This window comes from Balearica regulorum, chromosome 17 (assembly GCF_011004875.1).
Source record: "Balearica regulorum gibbericeps isolate bBalReg1 chromosome 17, bBalReg1.pri, whole genome shotgun sequence".
NCBI lineage: Eukaryota > Metazoa > Chordata > Aves > Gruiformes > Gruidae > Balearica > Balearica regulorum.
Genome location: NC_046200.1, coordinates 2,855,904 through 2,876,716, shown reverse-complemented (window position 1 = coordinate 2,876,716; position 20,813 = coordinate 2,855,904). Strand labels below are relative to the sequence as shown.

Here is a 20,813-nt window from a genome sequence, read left to right as displayed (position 1 = left end):
GTCTTAGCAACGGCGCCGTTCGCGTTTGGAAGAGGATTGGCCCACGCTGCGACCTGTAGCGGTAGCGTCTCCCGCCAATTTGAAAGGCTGAAGCGGCTGAGGGAGTGTGGGGGTTGTTTGTCACCGGCCTCCGGGGCCGCGGTGAGGAGATGGCGGGGATGCCTTGTGGATCTTGTGGGTAGGGGGGTGTTCGCTGCGTGGTGGGGAGGGCTCTCTGGCAATGAATTCCGTTCCGCTTTGGGTGCAAAACCTGCCGTCGCCGAGCAGTCTTCAGGGCTCACTAGGGACATCAGCTGGGAGCCATATTGCTCATGCGACTTAATTTTGTCTTTGCCTTTAGGAGGCTTACTGTACTCCCTCCTAGACGCAGAATCACGATAGAATAATAAAATCAATAATTTGTGTGTGGTCATGTAACTTTTTGAAAGCTCTCTGCTCACCTTCCTGAAATGTTTATCATAGGTAAACATGTGGAATGATATTGAACTTCTTGCAAATGATGACACAGGGAGTGAGCAGCTCCCTGTAGGTTTAGGACATGAATGTGGAACTGCATTATACCAAGTGGATACACTGCTTCAGATCACATCTTCAGAAAAGGTAGAATGCACCAAGACTGTGTTGTTCTTTTCCTTAATAATTACCAGAGTTTCTTTGTCAGACTTTGTTAAGCATTTCAGTTAAATATAACAGCTTTTTTCTTCTTAGGTCTCCGTTAATCCGCAGTTGTATGCATGGAACTCAAGGGATGGCAGTATTATTGTTGTTGATAGATCGGTGGCACTTCTTGACAGTACTGGACAATCTCTTCAGCTGCACATTCAGTTTGGTAAGCTCATTCCTTTGGAATTCCACTGGAAGTTAAAATTTTTAAAAGTTAGATATCTAAGATAGTCACTATATTTTCCTATAAAAGCCCAACTAGCCTGTAAAGGGAAGTATTATAATAAATACCTAAGTAATAAAAAGTGATTGCTGGTTCTGTGTACAATTAACTATGTATTTCTGTACAATTTAATTAGAATGCATGCTAACTTTTCACTGAAATGAGAATAATGAATACCAAAACCACTCCCCGTGTGCCCTTTCTGTAGTTTGTATGATCAAGATAAACCATTTTGAAGAAATCTAGGACACTGTATTGTCCAATTCCTGTGTTTCAAATGATGTCTGTTAATAAAAAAGCAAATCTTAATATTTGACAATTTGCCATGGAACTTTTCAGATACTAATGTGGATGTAGTTGGTATGTGTCAAGAAAAACAATTTCTTGTAGTCGGTGAGAGAAGTGGCAATTTCCATCTTATTCACATACCATCAAAGCAAACTTTGCTAACCAAGGTACAGTAACTTTTCTATTCTAATTTTACTGAAAACCTTTTGTTCTCAGAATTTCTTAAGCTGTTTAATTATTTCTTCCAAGTATAAAAACATAAACATTCTTGTGTTTTGAATGCATCTAACTTGAAAAAACAAGCAGATAAAAGTGATGCTTTTGTTCCCATAAGTAATGAATAAGCAAAATATATTTAGGAATGGTGTGTATAAACAAGAACCAATTCTTCATGAAAGAAAAAAGTTTAAAAGTTTGAACTGATGATCAGTATTTTAAAAAAAATTGTTTGGCTTTTTTTTTTTCCCCCCAAATGAATTACAGAATAATAGTCTTTGTTAATTCTGTTTTAGAGTTTGGTTGAAAAACCTTCAAGTCAAAAGACTTCAAGTCAAAAGACTTACTTAAATGTCTTTATTGAAAAAGACAATGCAGATGCAGGTAAGAATTTTATTTTTATTTTTTTTCCCACCTTGTTTCAATTGTGATTTTATTCCCCTTTAATATCTCTCAGGGAAAGAGACTACAAGATAAATAATCAGATACTGCTTTACTTTGTATTGTAGACATTAAATGCACTCTTGTTAATGCTTTTCTGTAAAGATATGTAGCTCTCATTAATTATTTTATGAGTCATAGAAAACAACAAACATTCAGAACTCAATACCTCTTTCTTTCAACACTGTGCTAAACATATGAAAATACTCAAAAGGAAGGATTCCTTCTGTCTCCTTCTTCTATTGTACTTCAGATTTTAGTAGTTCTATAAGCTCCTAGTCTTGTTCTGTCACAATATTTAAATGTAGTGTTGTCATGAAAACAGAATTTGCAGTCTGGATGCGTACAAAACTCATAATCTCAAACAAAGCTCTAAGATGTACAAACTTATTCTGCTTTTTGTTGAAGGTGACAATTTTTCTTTAAAAATAGTCAAATCTATGGTCAGATTATTTTTTTTGTCAGTTATATCACTCCTACTTATAAGCAAGTAGTTTCTTCATGGCCATTGAATACTTAAATTTGAAATACTTGTATCGGATTTTTTTTAGGTGTCTATCATATGTTCATTCTCACAAGCAATGGATTCTTCTGCATTATGTGTCTCCCACTTGCTCAAACCCAGGAAGGTAGGATGATCTACAAACCTACAAATCTACAATTTGGGATTTTCGTTTGAACAGGAAGAGCTGTATTAAAAAAAGCTTTTCCATGCATCTTTCTAATGGGAATAAGATATTGAGTTGGGATTTTCTATGTAATATATCTTTGTTTTTAAAGGGAAACTGATATCCAACTAGTTCTGTAATAAAATTGTTTTTGTATTCTTCCAGTAATTCCTTTAAGTTATGTTTCTCTGAGTTGCTGCTTTAGAGAGAGTACCGAATACTATGGAAGAAGGATTATAAGACGTAATCAGTCTTAGCTGTGCTGAAGAATATTGGGAATAATTTAAATCTTTAATGCTATATAAGTATAGTTATTAGTTAATTTTCTGAAACTCAATATTGTGATCAATAGAAATAGACCCTGTCAAAGATCCTGGCGGAAGTGGTTTTTTCAGCATAGTCAGGTTAGGATTAAACTATCCTATGTGACGTTTAGTGGCTTTTTTAAATTTTGAAAAAGTTTATTTAACACTGATTTTTTTTTTAATTTTTTTTTTTAATGTAGCAATTGACAAGATGGATATGATTACGGCAAAGAAAGTAAGAAATACCTGCTAACTTGTACAGAGCAAAGTTTTGTTACAAAGTCTGCACTTAACACATTGCATTTCATTAACTACTTACCAGTTTATTATTATAACTCATGATTGTGATTATTACTTTTTCCTGTACATGGAGAAGTGAGCAGTTCAAAGTTTTATCCTCTGATTGTATAAACAACTTTTTTTCTTCCCCTTTTGTTTCTTTTCCCTTCATCTTCTACCTCACAAGTTACAAGGACTGATAAAGACAGCTTTCATTTCCACAGAAGGGTATCACAGCCTTGGCTGTCAGAATTTTGTGATAAGTAACTCAGTGAACAAAATCCATTTGATAATTGGGGTAAGTACTAAGAATGTGTTCGTAACAATTGTTATGTGATCAGTGATGGTGTTTTTTGATCTGCAACAAAATTTGTCTCTAGCTGTTTGAAAAAGAATAAACTTTTTGCACGAAGACTTTTGTCTTTCATGTCCTTCGCTGTAAATTTAAAGGTTATCAGTTGAGCAGTCTGTCCGTAGTTTTTCTCGTAGGAAAATAACCGTTGTCATTTCAGATCTTGCTCTGTTCTGATGAATGGGGAAAAATATTTTCAGCCTGGTTGCATGGTCTTAGTAAATCACTGTAGTTTCTGTCCTGTAGAGGCTAGTCTATTTATAGTCTTGTCCTTGAGCTCAGAGACAAAGCCAGAGTTGGCAAGAGTCTTCCAATCAGGTTCACGTTCAACAAAGGCTTGCCAAAGCAACGATCAAGGTCCCAATTGAACAAAGCCCTTAAGCATGAATTAAGTACAGGGACTAATAAAAATATAGACATGTTTTAGACTAGAAACAAAGTTTTCTGAGTTCATTGACTGAAGTCTGTTGAATTCAATGCGATTTTTCTCAGTAGGTTTGGTTACACTTCATTCAGGTTTTATGTTCTATGAGAATGGAAAGTGGATGTTTTGAAATACAGCTTGGTTTTTTTGAAGAGCCAAAAATATTTGCAGATGCTGACCGTAACAATTACTGTACTAAAGGCCAGTCTTGAAAGGAGAAAGGAAAAAGGCTAAATTCAAGAAAATGAATTTATTTTTCTGAATATCAACATTCACTATGAATAAATCTGTTAGTTTTGCAAGTAATTTTTATAAGTTAAAGATCAAGTGAAGAAGCACACCTGTCAATGGCCAAATTTCTAATGTATAACCCCATTTTACTTTGCCTTTACTAATAGGGTAAAGGCGATTACGTGCTCTCCAAATGGGAGGTAGACACTACCAATAACCTGGTGTCTGTTCGAAGTTTTGCTGATTCAAGTCTGATCAAAGGTAAAGAGGAGGGTTTTTTTCTTGTTATAGACAAGTGTAGAATTCATATTTAATTGCAGAAAATACTAAGACATTCTCAGTTATTTCATTGGTTTTAGTAAATACACAAATACCAAATGGACCGCTTCTTGTAAAGGGTACAGCCAAAATGTATGCTTCAAAATTGTTGAGTTTAACTTAGACACGTACATCACAATTCTGTTTAAACTTTTCACAGACCTAGGAAGTTACATGAGGTTAAACATGTAGGTTTCCAATGTTTGGTTGTACATTTTAATACATTTTTGCTTCCAGTACATTTCTCAAGAAAAATAATCTATGTGACTGGATATTTTTTAGATGCAGTGAAACTTCAAGTTCTTGACAATCTGCTGTTTGTTTTGGATACAGAGGTACGTGTAATGCTTTGGTTTAGTCTTCATTTTACAATTTTCTTGATCCAGCTATATTTATTCTATACAATAAAGTTGCTTATATTTACAGAGGATCTTGATCTTACTGTGGGGTTTTTTTAATTCTACTCCTAGTCCTTATTTAAGGTATGGAATGTGGTAATATTCTGCTCAAAAAAAAAAAAAGTAAAAAAATGTCTTCTATGAAGAAAATGAGATCCATATCTGATTTTTTTTTTTTTTTTATCTAGAATATCTTAAGCATGTGGGATGTTTATTCTCTTACTCTAATTTGGGACTGGCCTTTAATACAGATTGAAGAATTTCTTTTAAGTACAGAGTCAGATTCTTCTCCAGTCATACGGTAAGTAAAGCTTTATAGCATCAATTCTGACAAGTTGTCTGTCATTACAGGAAATGTGCCACAAACACTTGATTTTCTGTGATAGTGAATTTTTAGAAATCTTTGTTGACAGCTTTCTAGTCAGTAGGACAACATAATTGGACTGTAGGTATCCTTAGCTCTTGTGTTGTAGAAAAGAAAATCTTGGTGCTTTCTGCTTCTTTCTTGGTTTATCTGTTGTTTCTGCTCAGGAATCTTGTGTGTAACCTGTATCACTTAGGAAATGCTCATCTAAAATAAGGTATATAATATTGCTTACAAGTCTGATGTTATAAAAAAATCTAGCCTGTCTTTCGGATAAATAGTAAGATCTACATCCTGCAGATGGAGAAGCCAAAATCTAGAGGTGTGTGTATTGGTTAGAATACAAAAGGAATTAATTGCAATTAGGATTAGAAGACAAGACTCTTGGCTCTTTCTATTGCTCTGTGCCAGCTTAAAAAAAAAAAAAAAGAATCAGATCCATTTGAAAAGCTAAAAATGCCAGAAGTTAAATGTATGTCCTCTACATGCTAAAATGCTGGGTTCTTTGAGTGCACTATTGGGTTTTAAAATGTACCGGTTTACATGGAAAACTAAATTTTCAAAACTCAGAAGCCAGAATATTTTGCAGTTTTAACATAAGATTTATACGGTATTTTTTGCTTTCTTTTTTCTCTCTCTTGTTCTGCAGGCAAGGGCTTGCCAATGTTAAACTGATAGTCATGACAATACCAGATAACAAACAGGTATAATCTCTATCTGTGTTCTGTTCCTCAGTTGTTATGCAATCACTCACAGGAAAAAAAAGGGGAGGAGAAGAAAAGAAAAGGAGATTGCTAAATATTTGGAGCAGACAGAATTTCTCAGGTGCCCAAAGTCAAAACTGAAATGTGACCATGTATATATAAGGATATAGTGAGTGAGGGACTATTGCAATGTCTTATGGTGGTAATGCTGCCCTGCTGTTTGGAGTTTTTATGTGTTGTTAGGGGTTGGTTTGTTTGCTTTTTTTTTTTTTTTTTTTAAATGATAGGCAGATAGGACAGAGCAGGAAAATTTGCTATTGTCTTTCATACCTTCACAGATTTCTTTAGAGCAGTATCTCTGCTGTATTCAGCATCTACTTCCATGTACAGGCAGTGAGTGGAGTTAACCAAAATAGAATGCCAGGATGAATATTATACTTTTTTTTTAAAAAAAATGAAACCTGTCTATATATAATAGACCTATATATAGAGGCAACATCTAAAACTTCTAAAAACTCCCTCAAATTGTAGAGAGCTGCATTTTTATAAAACCTTATGAAAATAGTGTCTTCCATCTAACTCTACAAGAATCCAGAAATTATTCTGCAAACGCCACTCTGTCACCAGTGTATGAGAAGGAAACAAATCTGACTTGTTTGTTTTCCCCCCTTTTTTTTTATAGATGAGAAGTCTAATGGTTTTTGCATTGCCCACTATGCAACCACTCTATTCTTTGGAAGTATCTGTTGTTTCTTCACTTGTTCAAAGTGGGATTGGCACAGTATGTTTTGATTATTTTGTTGTTGTTTGAATAAATATAGTTGTCTCAATAGGTATAATTGTTAAAGAGGGTACTGTGTTATTCTTGTTAGATTAGAATGAATTTGTGCTAGAAACTGCAGGAACTGTACAAAGATTGATTTAATGATGTCTCTAAAGGATGGAGGAAAAGATGCGATATATAGCAAACTGAGCAGTTTAATTCTAGGCCCCGGTCTATTGCAGTGTTTAATATTAAATACCAGTTGTTCTTGCTGCTGTTTACAGCTAAAACCTGTATGAAGTTTAAGTTCTCTTAGCATAGAAAAATGCTCTCGATTTATTTAAGTTTAGATGAGAGAACTACTGTTTGACTGTTTAAACTACTTCCTTATAAAGACTTTAACAACAGTAGGTCAAAACTTTATGAATTAGGAATGTTATGACTGGGGAAGTGGAGCGGGTATGTGAGAGGCTACCAAGTCACAAGTCTAAGCAGTGGCTCTTCATTGGAATTGTGAAAGTGAACATAGAAAGCTCCAGATCTGATATGCAATAAAAAGCAAAGCTGATGAAATTGCTTACCTTGTATGAAGCACTTGGCAGAAAAGATTATATATGCAACTACATAGTGGAGAAAATAATGGCTAATATTTCCCGTTTTTTTTTTTTTTATCTGAGATGATAAAGTCAAGGTGGGAAATGCCAAGACATATATTGCATTTGTGGAATGTAGCAAAGAGATCAGATTCTAAAAGATGTGAAGATGGATACAGTGTGACCTGCTTATGGCTTGGACAAAATGAAAGCATGTCATTTTGAGAAGATGATTCTCTCATGGGGAGGGTGTACTGATGGTAATTGAACTGGGGTAGCAGAGTGGTTTCAGTCTCTTCAGTTAAGGCCCTTGGAAATTTTAGATAGTGGAAACTATCCAGGAAATAGCATAAGTTTGTTGGGTTTTTTTAAATGCTTATCTGAGAGAAAAGCAGGAGTTTGTTTCTAGATTAAGAAACACTTAATGCATTACAGTTGTGCTTTCTTATGACTGATTTCCCTTACCACCTAATGATTTCTGTTATTGCATGCCACAGGATACAATATACTTCTTGGAAGGAATAAATGAAAAACATCAGATGTAAGATAATGTTTCTTGATATATCATTATTATATAAAAATGGCAGATTACTTCTACGTACAGTTATTTCACAGTTGATAAACTCACATAGTTCCCTCTCACCCTCAGACCCTCTGAAGGCCCAGTTTCTATTGTTGTGATGAGAAGTCTAACTGAAGCCTTGCCAGAAAATAGGTACTAGTTTCTGTGAAACACTATTTGATTATTTTATTTTTTATCTGTGGTTTGACACTTATGTTGATGTAGTATACATTACTTTATTTCACTCCTAGACTAAGTCGCTTACTTCACAAACACAAATTCACTGAAGCAGAGAGTTTTGCTATTCAGTTTGGACTAGATGTTGAGGTAAGTTGCTTGTTCTTGATAAATACATTTGGAGATTAATTACTATAACTGAACTGATGAGTAAGGTTCTTGCCCTATAATTCAACAGAAAGTATTAAAAACATTACAAATATAGTGGAATGTTACCTTAGAAAGCAACTCACTATACTTGAAACCTGATTCAAAATAAGACAACTACATGGTGAACTGTTTTTATTTACAATAACCTTGCAATGAGAAGTGGTGCAGAACTACATCTGATCAAGATAAGCGCTGCTGGATCTGGAGAAGGGACATTTATCCCTTTAAGCAGTAGGAAACAGTGTTGCTAAAAAAATAGTTCACATGCATTTATTAACACTTAGTCTGGCTTCATTAACAGATTTATTCAAAGTACACAATCTGAAAGTTCCCTCTGCTTGCTTGTTTTGTTTTTGTTAAATAAAAAAGCAGGCTTAGCTGGTGACATAAAAAATATACCACAATTGTTAGGGACTATTTGGTAATCCATTTCTGTAATGAAATGATTCAATGTACATGGACACACTTTATCTCAAAAACATTGTGTACAGTTTTCAGTTGAAGACTGCTTAAAATTCAATTGCATCAAACTGAAAACTGTGTTTCTGGTTTTTTAAACAGCTTGTATACAAAGTGAAAGCAAACACTATTTTAGAGAAACTAGCTTCAGCTTCTGTTGGGAGTTACGGTCACGAAGTCTGGCTGGATCTTGTGAATGAAGCCAAAGAAAATTTGCAAAAAATTCAGGTATGGTTTTTTATTTCTACTCTCTTTCTCTAATAAAGTAATTCAAATTATAGAGGAGCTTGTAATTAATGTCAGTTGTTTCCGTATGCAAACAGGATAGCCAATTTGTTGTGGATTACTGCATAAATGCTCCATGGCCACTGTATGAAACCACTCAAGAAATGTTGAACTACGCTAAAGTCAGAGTAAGGGGTTTGATTTGTTTAAATTGCTTATACTTGTCCATTCTTATTACATACTTCTGTACGACTTGAGGGGGGAGATGTCTTCAAACCAGTTACAGTCATTCAAAAAGTAAAGCATTTTAAGTTGTATGTTACCAAACATGAAGAAGAAGCAAGGCTTGTACCAATCTTGTACTTGCTATTGCTTGTACCAATCTTGTACTTGCTATTGCTCAATGGCAAAAAAGAGCTTACGGTTTTATTTTCACATCAGAAAGCAGTTCTGATGAAGTCTCCAGTTTACAGAGGTACTAAGTTTTCACCCATGTCTTTATTAAATTTATAGTACTGTCTGGCATGTTCTGCATGTACAGAGTCGTCAGCCAAACCATTTCATTTATTTGTTTCAGATCTTGAAGAAAGACGATAGAACCATTGCTCCATCATCTGATGGGGCTCTGGTATCCATAACTGAGGTGAGAACAAACTTCTTGGCCCCACAGTATCATACGATAAACAAGTACGATGTAGAGTTTTAAAAACTGTACTACTGTTGAACTTTTAAAAAGTCTAAACAAAATTATATTTTATAGTATGTGTCGTGGTATGAAGGAGAACCACAGTAATGACAGGTTTCAGAAATAAGTGATTCCTTCAGTTGTGGAAAGATTCATTTTTGGATGCTCCAGAAATGGAAGGAAGAAGCTTTCTTAAGTGCTTTTAGCTATTTAGTTTTGTTTCTTATTTAGTCCTATTGTACACTGGACAGGCCTCATCCACCTTCAAGGAGAATCAGTGTGAATTGTTTAACAATTCAAATTTTGGATTAATGCTTTATTAAGCAAACTTAACTGAAATTCTTGAAAAGTCTTTATTTTCTTCCATTCTTCCTCTATGTGGTAGTTATTCTAACCATGTAATATGACTATTTGGTTAGCCAGATATCGACCTTAAATCTCTTGTCCACATTCAGGTATTGAGAGCTCAGGCAAGGCTTACAACTTTTTATGGAGCTTTTGGACTAGAGAAATTCAGGTTTGTTCCTGTTTGTTCGTTAAGATTTACTTTAAATTTAATTGTAATGGTTAAGTATGTGCCATTGAAATTAAGATTTTTGTTTATTTATTTATTTAAATTGAATTCATTAAACTTTAAACTCTTCCTTGTCTTCCTGAAGTTTTCCATCTTCTTCTGCTGTGGAAAAGCGAGAATGCAGAGAGGTTGAGTCATCCTATATGTTAAAAACATAAATTACCTGTTGCATATGCAACATCTGGTGTAGATTATTTTTAATTTTTTTAATTTAACATATATAGGAGGGAGTGTGATTTTATGCACACACAATCTAACACTGCTGTTGTCTCTTACAGTATATAGTACTAGTTAGAAAAGGTTTGAGGTTCTCCCCCCCAACTCCTTTAATATTGACATACAATGATAACACAGTTTCTTTTCCTCCTCTTACTTCTAGTGGTATTGCTTGGACAGAATTCTTGAATAGTGAAGACATTTTCAAGAATATCCTTTTTCAGCTAGAAGAAGGAAATTTATCTTGTGCACAGTACCTCTGGCTTAGGCATCAGGTGAGATGGCATAGACATCTCTGGTATTTATGGAGGATGTTAAGTGTCTTAAATTTTCTAGCCTTATTTTAAAGAATCAGACTGATGCGGTTACAAAACAGGTCCCCAAAGAAACAAAGGTCTTTGGCAGAATCTCGTCTATTACCACAATGATTACCTGTTCACATAGCTCCTTAGAAGGCTGAACTTCTTACTGATTTAAGAATAAACTGTTATTTCTGATGTCGGAACGTGTATTTCTAGGTCTGAAGGATGACAATTCTTTGATTTATTCTGTGGTAGTTATAATCTTCCATTCACTCTCGTGCAAGCACAGCTCTCAGAATTTTTAAGTGGACACTTGCTCACTACCTTAAAATCCTTTGAAAATAATCGTGTAAACTCCTTACTCTTAATGACACATTCATAACAGTGGCTATGTGCTATTATATTCTTTAGTGGAGGACTTTCAGGTCCATGTCTGTTGTTTTCATAGTAAAACAGAACTATAGAGCAAGTCCTAAAGTAACAGGACATGATCCTGCCCCTGTAATTTGCAAAGAAATTGCTTCCATTAAGATGACCAAGTTCTAGTTTTTCTGAACAGGGCTGTATTTTTTTTTTTTTTTTTTAAATTCCTGTCTATGATTACTGAGATTTTTCTCTTTGTATTTATGAAATCTATTGCTTCTTCCTATTAGTGAAACAGCTTTACAAAGTATCAGCTAAACATATACTCCATATATCTGTAATTTTTCTGTTCTAATATTTTAGGCAGATTTTGAAAGCGGCTTTGATGAGAAAATGCTGGAGAACTTGCTTAATGCCATCCATTTCACTGTTCCTTTGAAGGAACTATGTTTATGGCTTAAAAATGTTGTGATCCCTTTCTTAAGAAGAGTTGTGCCAAAGGGACAGGTAAGACTGACCTAATAAATGCAAAATGTAATTTTCTCAGACTATGATAATTTTATAGTCAAATTTACAGAGTTTTACTTTTGAATGTCAGAACCTTGTTCCTCTGTCTTTTGTAGGAATTCTGTTCCCTACAGTTCATATTTTAAATGATTTCTTTTAAAACAAATTTCTGATGGCAAATTTTGCTTTAATAGTTAGCATTACTTTACTTATAACGGTGTATTTTTCAGAAAATATTAGCAAAATGGCTGGAACAAGGTGCTCGAAACCTTGAATTAACTGATAAGGTAAGTCATACTGCAGAAACTTTGCATGTCTTGTATTTCTATATGTTGAATGTAGTTTGCTAATACCAATTATTTTGGACAGGCAAATTGGCCAGAAAATGGACTCCAAATGGCAGAGGTTTTTTTTACCAGTAAAAATCAAGGTGAAATGGGACTGACAACTTTTGGCCAGTGGATTCCTTTGGTAAGAAATGTAGCAAATATAAGGATTCACTACTAAGAGACTTCAGAACATATGCTCTGTGCTAGAGTTGGAATTAAATTTCAGGAAAGATGCTCCTTATGGACTCATGTCTCATCTCTGTCAAAATTTTTGGAAGTTAATTGCAATTAAGCATGAGTTATGGCCTGGGGAAAACAGGTATTAAAAATCAGCCAGCTGTAAGGTTATGAATACTGAATTTGTGCAAACACCAATAAATTATGTATGTTATATATCCTAGGATTGCTAGCATCTATAAAAGTGGTAGTATGAAAGTGGAGAAAGATAAAGCTTAAAGCTAACCAGCTGTGCATTTTAAAAATTTACTCCAAATCCCACTTTCAACCTGTACTTGATTTTTCTTTATTGCATGCCATATAAAGGTAACAGTTCAGCATGTTTTTTCATGAAATCGTCAAGATTTCAAGGCATCAAAAATGGTGAGGTTTCTTGGAAAATCGCCTTAAAAATAGGGTTCCGACTCCAAAGGAAATGTCAGCTGTAGGTACATTGTTCCTAGCTGTTTGTCTTACCTGTGCTGGAGATTTTTCAGTGAATGAATGCTCATCCGTCTTCCCTGTGCAGGCTCTCCTAGTGCATCGCTGTCTTTATATTTAGAAAGAATCTTTTCCTAATGTCTTACCAGATTCTTCCTTGCTGCATTGTAAGTCAACTACCCTTGTCTTATACCAGAGATGTGGAGAATAATTTGTTTTCTTCCTGTTTATGACAGCACTTAATGGTCTTGAAAATTGTAGCAAGTCTAATGTTTCTCTTCTAAACGCTCTTTCAGAGATGTAGTGACTGTGAAGAGGTACATAGGTTAAAAAAGCTGGTAAATGATTTACAAGAACTGATAAATCTGTACAGAAAATACAACTGCAGGCTGGCACTCTGTGATTTTGAAAAGGTAATTCTGCAGACATTTCAAAAAGTGCTTTTGAGTAGTGGATTGTTCCGAGAAGGAGAAAAATCTCATAGCATGCGATTTAAAGTCAGACAAAAGGGGAATCCTGATGGATTGTTTGGTTAAACTTGTGTTCATAAGCTGCTAAGACTACTCGATCTGTTGTGTTTGTTACAAATTTTGTTTCAACTGTGTGTATAAATATATAATGTGACAAGATACTATGAAAAGGTATGGCTTAAACCCCATGATTTGGAGTTCATTACAGATCGTATATTGTGGAGCAAGCATTAGCAACAGAGAAATTAGAAGTACAACTGATCAGTAAGGGGCTTTGTAAAAGAAACCTTTTATTTGAGCTAAAGAAGGATGCTAGTTCTTGAAAACATTCAATTGATTTCAGTGGACACTGGATGTTGAATTATTTGAGATGGACCATGGACTATCATGTGTGATGTTCTAACATGGCATTGCTCTACTTGCTGCCCAGGAAAATGCAACTACTATTGTGTTCCGCATGTTTGATAAAATTTTGGCACCAGAGCTTGTCCCATCCATTTTGGAGAAATATATAAAACCTTACCTGTGTGAACATAATCTACAAAAGGATGAACTACTTCTACAGTATATAAAGGTATCCATATTTTCTTCCTTTAGAAGAAAGCTATTTAACTGTAAGTAAGCAGAAAACAAATCTGATGACCATTTTTATTTACACTTGAATTTAAGGACCAGCTTTCACATTATCTTACTCCTGTCAATGCACTTATTGAGAGTGTCCTAAACCATGACAGATAGTTACTATTTCAGTAATAAGGCATTAACAGATACAAGGGAAGATAGCCAAATCTGTCCTTTAATGTCCAGAAAAACTTTAAAAATTTGTTTCTATTAAAAGATATTCCTATCTCTTCCGAATTCAAATATCCTAATAATCTTTATCAAAATATACAGGATTTGCTAGAACGTTGTCGTACACGGTCTACTTCAGTATTTGAAACTGCATGGGAGGCGAAGGCAATAGCTGTCATTGGCTGTATCTCTGATACAGATGTAAGTATATTTTACTAAGTAGGCATCAAGTGGCTCCAACGCATCAGTTCAGAATGAAACACATAATTTTTGTACAAGCATATGAGTACAGTTTTACTTGAGTGGTATGAGGAGGAACAAATAGTATGCTGTCTTTTATTCTACCTTAGTACTCTTCTCCCATGTGATGTTCTTTGCTTGAGAATTTAATTATAGTTTTGATGTCATCGCGTGGAAAACTCGCCAACTTTAATATGTATGAAACTCAAGCTCTACAATGTCGTAAATTACTATAAGAATTTTCTAATCTAACTTGACACATCATATTATGACAATGAATGCCTTTTACACAAGTAAAGGAAAGAAAATGCTTGCCTAAATGAATGAATTGCATGTGAATGATACTTCAAGACGTTACCTTGTAACGTATTTTGAAGAGTAAGCTCTTTATGTTCCTTTTATAGCTGAAATTTGATGCAGTTCTACAGATAATGCATGGTGCTATGGTACCATGGAGTGCAGCAGTGGAGCAGCTGGTAAAACAGCATTTGGAAATGAATCATGTCAAGTAAGGCAAAATCTACAGCCTACACTTCAGTTTTGTGTGTACTTTCAATTAGAATTCTGTTTTGGGTGAGAGGTGGGACATACTGTGTATCTGATGTAGTATGATGATTAAATCACATAGCTATAGGCAGCAAATAAATTAATAATAGTCTTAATTTGTCCATAGAGTAAAGTTACTGCATGAAAGTTACCGACTGATGGAGATGAAGAAGCTTTTGCGGGCCTATGGGATAAGAGATACTAATCTTTTAAAGGACAAGCAGATGATAATGGTAAGGGATCAGCATTACTCTTATTTCTATTACACAAAAATCCCTACACTTGTCTGCATGTATTTTCATGGGGTATTAGAAGCCAAACTTTTCAAATCTTAGCAACTGGTAGCTCCCACTTGTTAATCAATATCTGTTTTTCTTGTCTTGTTGGGAGACCTTTTTTGCATGAAAGCCCACCTTTTTTTTAAGAATTAGCAGATTAGCTTAGCCAAACCTAATTAGCACAGTATGGATAATATAGTGCTTTCTGTATGGGGAGGTGGGAGAGAAAATGGGAAACTAACAAAATGGAAGACTAAGTCCTCTCAAGTCTTCAGATGAGTCCCCTGAATTTTGAGATGTCCCAGGATAATTCTCTTGCCTAAGCCAAATCTTCTCCCAGTTATGCTTTAGTCAAGTTTTCTCTAAACAAAAGTTTGAAACTTCTCAATAACTCGCTTGGTATGAGCTGTACAATTATAATGCAGAAGTAGTGTATATAAATTACTTCCTTTATTATCCTATACATTAACAAACTAAAGTCTATATCTGTTCTTACAGAGGCTATTGAAATACATTCTTAAACAAGATACCACTACTTCTTTGGAGGATGCTTTGAAAATTGCAGCAGCGTACATGTTGCCCACTGTGGAAGTCTACATTGTGAAGATGATAAACCTGATTGACAAAGAAAGGGTACTAAAATACTTCATGTCAGTTGATCTCAGAATTTAAAGGCACTGAGGCCAGTTTTCAAAACAGAGGCAAGTTTTACTACTTGCTGAAATCTTATGTGCAGTTTACATATAATTTTTTTTCGTTACAGTTCTATTAATTGTACACATAACTGCCTATACTTCACATTGAAAATGAGACCTTTGCTAGAGTTTTAAACATCATGAGGCTTCCTTCATTTGTGGCACAAAAGGATGAAAATTATGACCCACAACATACAAAACAAGTTTGAAATTGAAGTCTCTACATATTTTCACATACTGTTTTTGCTAGACTTGTTTTGGGAAAGTTGCTTTTTTGTCAACAAAAAAAAAGAATCTTTATTCTGAGAAATGCTTTCTTCTAACGTAACAACACCCCACATGAGTGCAGACCTGCCTCTTTAGTATTGAGAGCACCTGAATGTTTGTCTTGTGATACAGTGTTGAATGTTTACCTATTAGTACACAGTTTTCTTCCAAGTTAATTTCAAGTTCCAGTTTAGCAAAAAACCCTGAAGTTATCTTTAAATTACATTGATGTCCTAACTAGAAACATTTAACTTAGTTTGCTACATTATAATAGGTGCGGTTACCTTAATACCCTGTGGTTGTCCCTGGTTATGTTATTGGCATCTCTTTGACCTGAAGAAAAGGAAGCTTTTTGATTAAAGGAATCAATTTAACTCCTCTGAAAAATAGCGTCAGCATTTGTTCTGCCTTATTAGGACATGCTATTCTTGATAATCATACTGTTTTAAAAACGTTGCATAATTTCCGGTGAACAAAACTGCATTGTAATTTGCCTATTATAACCCTCAGTGAGTAAGCACATAGATATAGTAAATCTATTCAGGGAGTTTAAGGAAGTCATGTCATAGTATATGTATTTTGTAAAGAGATATGAAGTTCATCAGCAGAAGATTAATCTTACCCAAGCAAATGCCCTTTTGATTATTTCTGGTTTACTTTTTTTTTTTTTTTTCTTTTCTTCAGGGAGAGGAATCTCTGACTTTGTTAAAATCTCTGACTCTTGCTGAAGCTGAGAAAGTTGCAGAGAGACTGACTGTATGGGGAACACTGGTATTGCAGAATAAAGCAGATAATTCTGAAGAGGTACTAAGTAATTTCAAACTGTAAAGTGTGTGCACAAATGAATCTAAATGCTATTCTTACCCAGGTGCTTAAAAAAAGGTAGGGGATGCAAATGTAAAAACTGCATTTTCCAGCAAAAAGGGACAATGAACTGATCCCGCTTTGCGCAAATGTTTGGACTAAGTAGCCTCTTGAATCCTCTTCTAACTTGAGTGTATTCTGATTCTGTACACTATCCAATTATTTTGTGTAATTTTAAAGGCATCTTCACACAGTGGCATGGCTATCTGAATTCAATTAATAATTTATAAATCCTGCTGCATTATTATATCTCTAGTCCTCCATATTTTTGAGTTCTTTCGTTGCTTGGAAAACATCTATTTTAAAACTGTAGATGTGGCTTTGCTGTGCACCAAAGTGGGTTGAAGCATCATGGTTGACAGTACAAATTACTGCCTTGCAACCATGGAAGAGAATTTTTGTTAATGGTTGTTTTAGGAAGTTATTCTGGGCAAGGGAAGGAAGAACAAAGGGAGAAGGGTGGATATTTTCAAAACTACTGTGAGATCTAACACACTGTGTGGAGTACATAGCAAGTATTTTATAGCTGTAATAGATATTTCTATAAAGGATGCATATTTATAATAACTTATCTTACAGTTGAGCATTGTTGCTTAAGATGTTTGTAGAGCATTTCCTAGTATTTGAATAGAGTGGAAGCCTGAGGGTCGCTGTCTGTTACTGGCAACATTTTGACCAAACAAAACATTAACCTCTTCCTTTCCTGCAGCACAAAACACAGATGTTTATGACTAAGACACTCGTGGAAATCCTTAAATTCCTGTTCAGCATTCAAAAAGGTAAGCTACAGATTAAAAATCTTACATTTTGTTTGTAAAGAGAGTCAGGAAGTAATTGGTTTTCTCCTCCAACAGATAATCCTCTGAAGAAAGATGAATGTGAAGCAAACCTAAAAATGTTCGAAACACTTGCTACCCTGCAGGTAGGTATCTTTATAATTTCGAAGTACTTCTGATTTTCTGTAGTTACTCCAGTTGTTCTTATTACATGGATGATATAAAAATTAATTGTATTTACAACTTATGTGCAAAAGTTGGTTTTATTAATTACTTCAAAGAGATTCTAAAGCTAATCTAGCAATTTAAACAGTGCCCAGGAAAGTTCCCAACTAGAACTCTGTCGTCCATTTAAACCAAAAAATTAGATACTGCCCCAAAAGTCTTAATTGCACTTCAAAGATTTCATGATAGAGTACTGTAATATTTTGTTAAGGTCATCTTATGGTTTGTAAACTTAAATTATTTAATACAGCGTTTCAGAATGCAGTGTCCTTCATGGTTGGTTTTTTCTTATTTTGCTTACCTACTGCCTAGCAAAATTCTCTAACTTATTGAATAAATCAGTAATTGGTAGAAACTAGTAAAGTCAACTTGGTACTGAAAGTATTCCTCAAAACAAAACAAGAAATAAAAACATTTTAACAAAAAAAACCCCGACATTTTTAAAGGAGGTTACATGAATACAGATATATAATCTTGTTGTTCTTGTTGTTGTTGCAGGAAGATTTTGATATCTTTCTTTCAGTCAAAGAATTTAGGAATCCTTCAGTGATGTCTAGGCTTCTGGAGAATCACATAAAATCTTATGAAACTGTCAGATCTCTGTCAAAGTCTAGAAAACTGCAAACAATGAATTGTAATTCAGAAGATGGTAAAACCAAGAACCGTTCTACTGAATCAAGGTTGTATAGACTGGCTTTGCTCCTGCAAAGGTCAGAGGAAGAACTGGGACAAAAACTGGCCTTGAGGGCACTAGATGCTGGAAAAGTTGAAGATGCTGTAAAAATATGCAGGTAAAACTGCAGAGGTTTTCAAGATTATAACTTCTAATGGGCTTTTCTGTACTATTTCTGATCCTTTGCAGAAGTAGATGTAGAGCAAAGGAAAGGGTTTTTTGTTTTAGGTTTTTTTCCTAAAAGTGAGTGTTTAAGCCATATGCTTATATTGCTTGTATACGATATTGAATATAGATTTAAGTCGTAGTCTCTGAAAATTGCCATTGTTTTTTGCTATAACATGATTACTAAGTTAAAAGATTCCCTCCAGTTTTATAGTGAGAAATAAGTAAGGCACAATATTAGATAACCATTATGAGAGCTTGTCGGCTTACACAGACAGAGGATAACTATTGTACACTGACTGTACATACCATGTCATGGTTTCTAGCTGGTCTCTGCTGCATGCTTAGGTTGTCAGATAGTTTAAACTTACTACCACCTCCCCCCAAAAGACATGAGATGAAAACGTTAAATATATTTTTTCTTATTAACATGTTCTGCGTGCTTCGGTATATATCTATAAGATCCATTGTATTTTCACTTCAATCTCAGCAGTTTTATTTGTAGTGAGTCATATAGGTGAAATAAGTAAAAGAGAGTTAAATAATTAGAACAGAATGTGGCCTGAAGTAAAAGCCCTAAGGACTTTTTTTTTTTTAACATCCTTTTTTTTGATAGGGACTTCTATGAAAATCACTGTAATGAAGAAACAGGGAAACTGCTGTTTTCAGCATGTCAAAGGCTTTGTCATATGTTGGGATCTGATGTCCCAATGATCACTCCTAAAGATATGAATCTTCCAGCAGTGATCTATGAAATGGCTTGCCAAGCAGCTACAGTATGTAGTCCAGGTAATTACTATTATCGTTTATTTGTGTTCACGTTGGGAATCCAACTTTCCAAGCACTATTTAATAAACATGAAAACAAAGTGAATTTCTATATATGCCTCTGTAAAAATAGGTGCTGCAAAAAATTGTTTCCTTTTAATAGGTCATATGAATCTTCCATTCATATTATGCTAATGATCTTAATGTTTTTACAGATTTGCTATTAGATTCTCTGGAACTATGTAAATATACTTTGGCTGCCAAGGAAATTTACAGACAGTGCCAAATAGAAAATTATGGATTTGCAGCAAAGGTATTTTCTGTTAACTGAAATGTATTTTTTTTTTTAATATATGTAATATCTTGAATTACTGAATAGGGTTCACTGTACATACTTTTTTTTTTTTTTCCTTCCCACTTCTCCAGCAATATTTAATCAGTTGGTTTAAAAAGCAAATAACAACAACAAACACCCCTCCCCCAGCTCTACTGAATATGTGTGTACTTCAGCATAAAGAGTAACCTGATAGGAGTACTAAAAGAAATGCAGCTATAGCACAGGTAGCATACTCCACTTACGTTTCAGTATAATAAATCCCTCTAATGTGACTGAAAGTATTAGTGATTTTATTGAATAGCTGCTGCCAGGACTGCTAGAGAGTATAGAAAGCTGACTTTAAAAAAGCATTTTCTTTTCTTTTCTTGTCTTTTTGTCTTTTTTTTTTTTTTTTTTAATTTTTTTAAGTAGGTAGAATATGGAAGGGAGGGTTTGAATTTTTAAATGCGTGTATTATGTGAAGGCATTCTCACTAGCTTTGTAAAACTTCAAGATAGATCAAGTTCTTGAATAGCATCTTTGTTTTTTGTTCAGATCAAGCAGTGCTTTGGGCTACTTGAAATGAATGGGCTCTTACAGTTTGAGTAGAATAGATCAAAGTGGCTAGGCAAGCTTATTTATGCACTGAATGTTATTTTTCTAAAAAATGATCCCTTTGGAAAATGTTTGCTTGTAATATTTGGCCAAGAATGTTTATGAAAGCCTCCATTAAATTAATTAAGACTGTGTTTGGGCTGTACAAGTAAATAACCACAACATTAAAGAGAAATGCAGCCACTGTAAGTAGGAAATGTGTTTAATGCTACTGGCCATTTAACAAAAAGTGGCATAGTAGAATCCATTTTCAAATAGAACATTGTGTTCTATTCCTGTATTCAAAAACTGGAATCTCTTGCAACACTTAGTAGACTTATTAGCTGTTCTTTTTTATTGTGTGTACTTTTGACCATGTTCTTGTTTAGACAACATCTTTTGGAGGAGATAAAGATCCTTATGAAGAGTGGACTTATGATGACTTCTTTAATGAAGATGGGATAGTTCTTGATCCACAGATAGCTCTTCCAGTTGCATATGAAACTATTTCTTCTCTTCTGCCTGTTTGTGGTAAACTTGCGTTCCTGAACATTGAGTCAATATACAATCTATCATATTGATTTTTATCTAGGAATATAAATAATTCAGCATGTATGTGGAAATTATCACCTCAGAAATCTCTATTAGA

At 34.4% G+C, this 20,813-nt stretch overlaps 1 protein-coding gene across 2 annotated transcripts in view; it reads left to right on the top strand.

Moving 5' to 3' along the window:
- The first annotated feature begins 1 nt into the window (after window position 1).
- Window positions 2–20,813, top strand: part of KNTC1 (kinetochore associated 1) — a 39,513-nt gene continuing 18,701 nt past the window's right edge. For both annotated transcript variants that reach the window (XR_012838090.1, XM_010309807.2), the window contains exons 1-37: window positions 2–141; window positions 463–600; window positions 709–829; window positions 1,226–1,341; window positions 1,687–1,774; window positions 2,383–2,460; window positions 3,005–3,039; window positions 3,271–3,381; window positions 4,258–4,351; window positions 4,691–4,743; window positions 4,995–5,107; window positions 5,820–5,874; window positions 6,557–6,655; window positions 7,728–7,771; window positions 7,880–7,945; window positions 8,044–8,119; window positions 8,741–8,866; window positions 8,962–9,051; window positions 9,441–9,506; window positions 10,004–10,065; window positions 10,502–10,613; window positions 11,367–11,510; window positions 11,741–11,797; window positions 11,880–11,981; window positions 12,793–12,909; window positions 13,397–13,540; window positions 13,861–13,959; window positions 14,403–14,506; window positions 14,672–14,777; window positions 15,321–15,455; window positions 16,469–16,588; window positions 17,358–17,427; window positions 17,503–17,570; window positions 18,148–18,440; window positions 19,104–19,276; window positions 19,470–19,567; window positions 20,554–20,695. Coding sequence is in view for 1 of the 2 variants with exons in the window: in XM_010309807.2 (XP_010308109.2) it covers window positions 469–600; window positions 709–829; window positions 1,226–1,341; window positions 1,687–1,774; window positions 2,383–2,460; window positions 3,005–3,039; window positions 3,271–3,381; window positions 4,258–4,351; window positions 4,691–4,743; window positions 4,995–5,107; window positions 5,820–5,874; window positions 6,557–6,655; window positions 7,728–7,771; window positions 7,880–7,945; window positions 8,044–8,119; window positions 8,741–8,866; window positions 8,962–9,051; window positions 9,441–9,506; window positions 10,004–10,065; window positions 10,502–10,613; window positions 11,367–11,510; window positions 11,741–11,797; window positions 11,880–11,981; window positions 12,793–12,909; window positions 13,397–13,540; window positions 13,861–13,959; window positions 14,403–14,506; window positions 14,672–14,777; window positions 15,321–15,455; window positions 16,469–16,588; window positions 17,358–17,427; window positions 17,503–17,570; window positions 18,148–18,440; window positions 19,104–19,276; window positions 19,470–19,567; window positions 20,554–20,695 (3,709 nt within the window). In the remaining variant the exon portion in view is untranslated. The remainder of the gene's footprint in view (window positions 142–462; window positions 601–708; window positions 830–1,225; window positions 1,342–1,686; window positions 1,775–2,382; window positions 2,461–3,004; window positions 3,040–3,270; window positions 3,382–4,257; window positions 4,352–4,690; window positions 4,744–4,994; window positions 5,108–5,819; window positions 5,875–6,556; window positions 6,656–7,727; window positions 7,772–7,879; window positions 7,946–8,043; window positions 8,120–8,740; window positions 8,867–8,961; window positions 9,052–9,440; window positions 9,507–10,003; window positions 10,066–10,501; window positions 10,614–11,366; window positions 11,511–11,740; window positions 11,798–11,879; window positions 11,982–12,792; window positions 12,910–13,396; window positions 13,541–13,860; window positions 13,960–14,402; window positions 14,507–14,671; window positions 14,778–15,320; window positions 15,456–16,468; window positions 16,589–17,357; window positions 17,428–17,502; window positions 17,571–18,147; window positions 18,441–19,103; window positions 19,277–19,469; window positions 19,568–20,553; window positions 20,696–20,813) is intronic.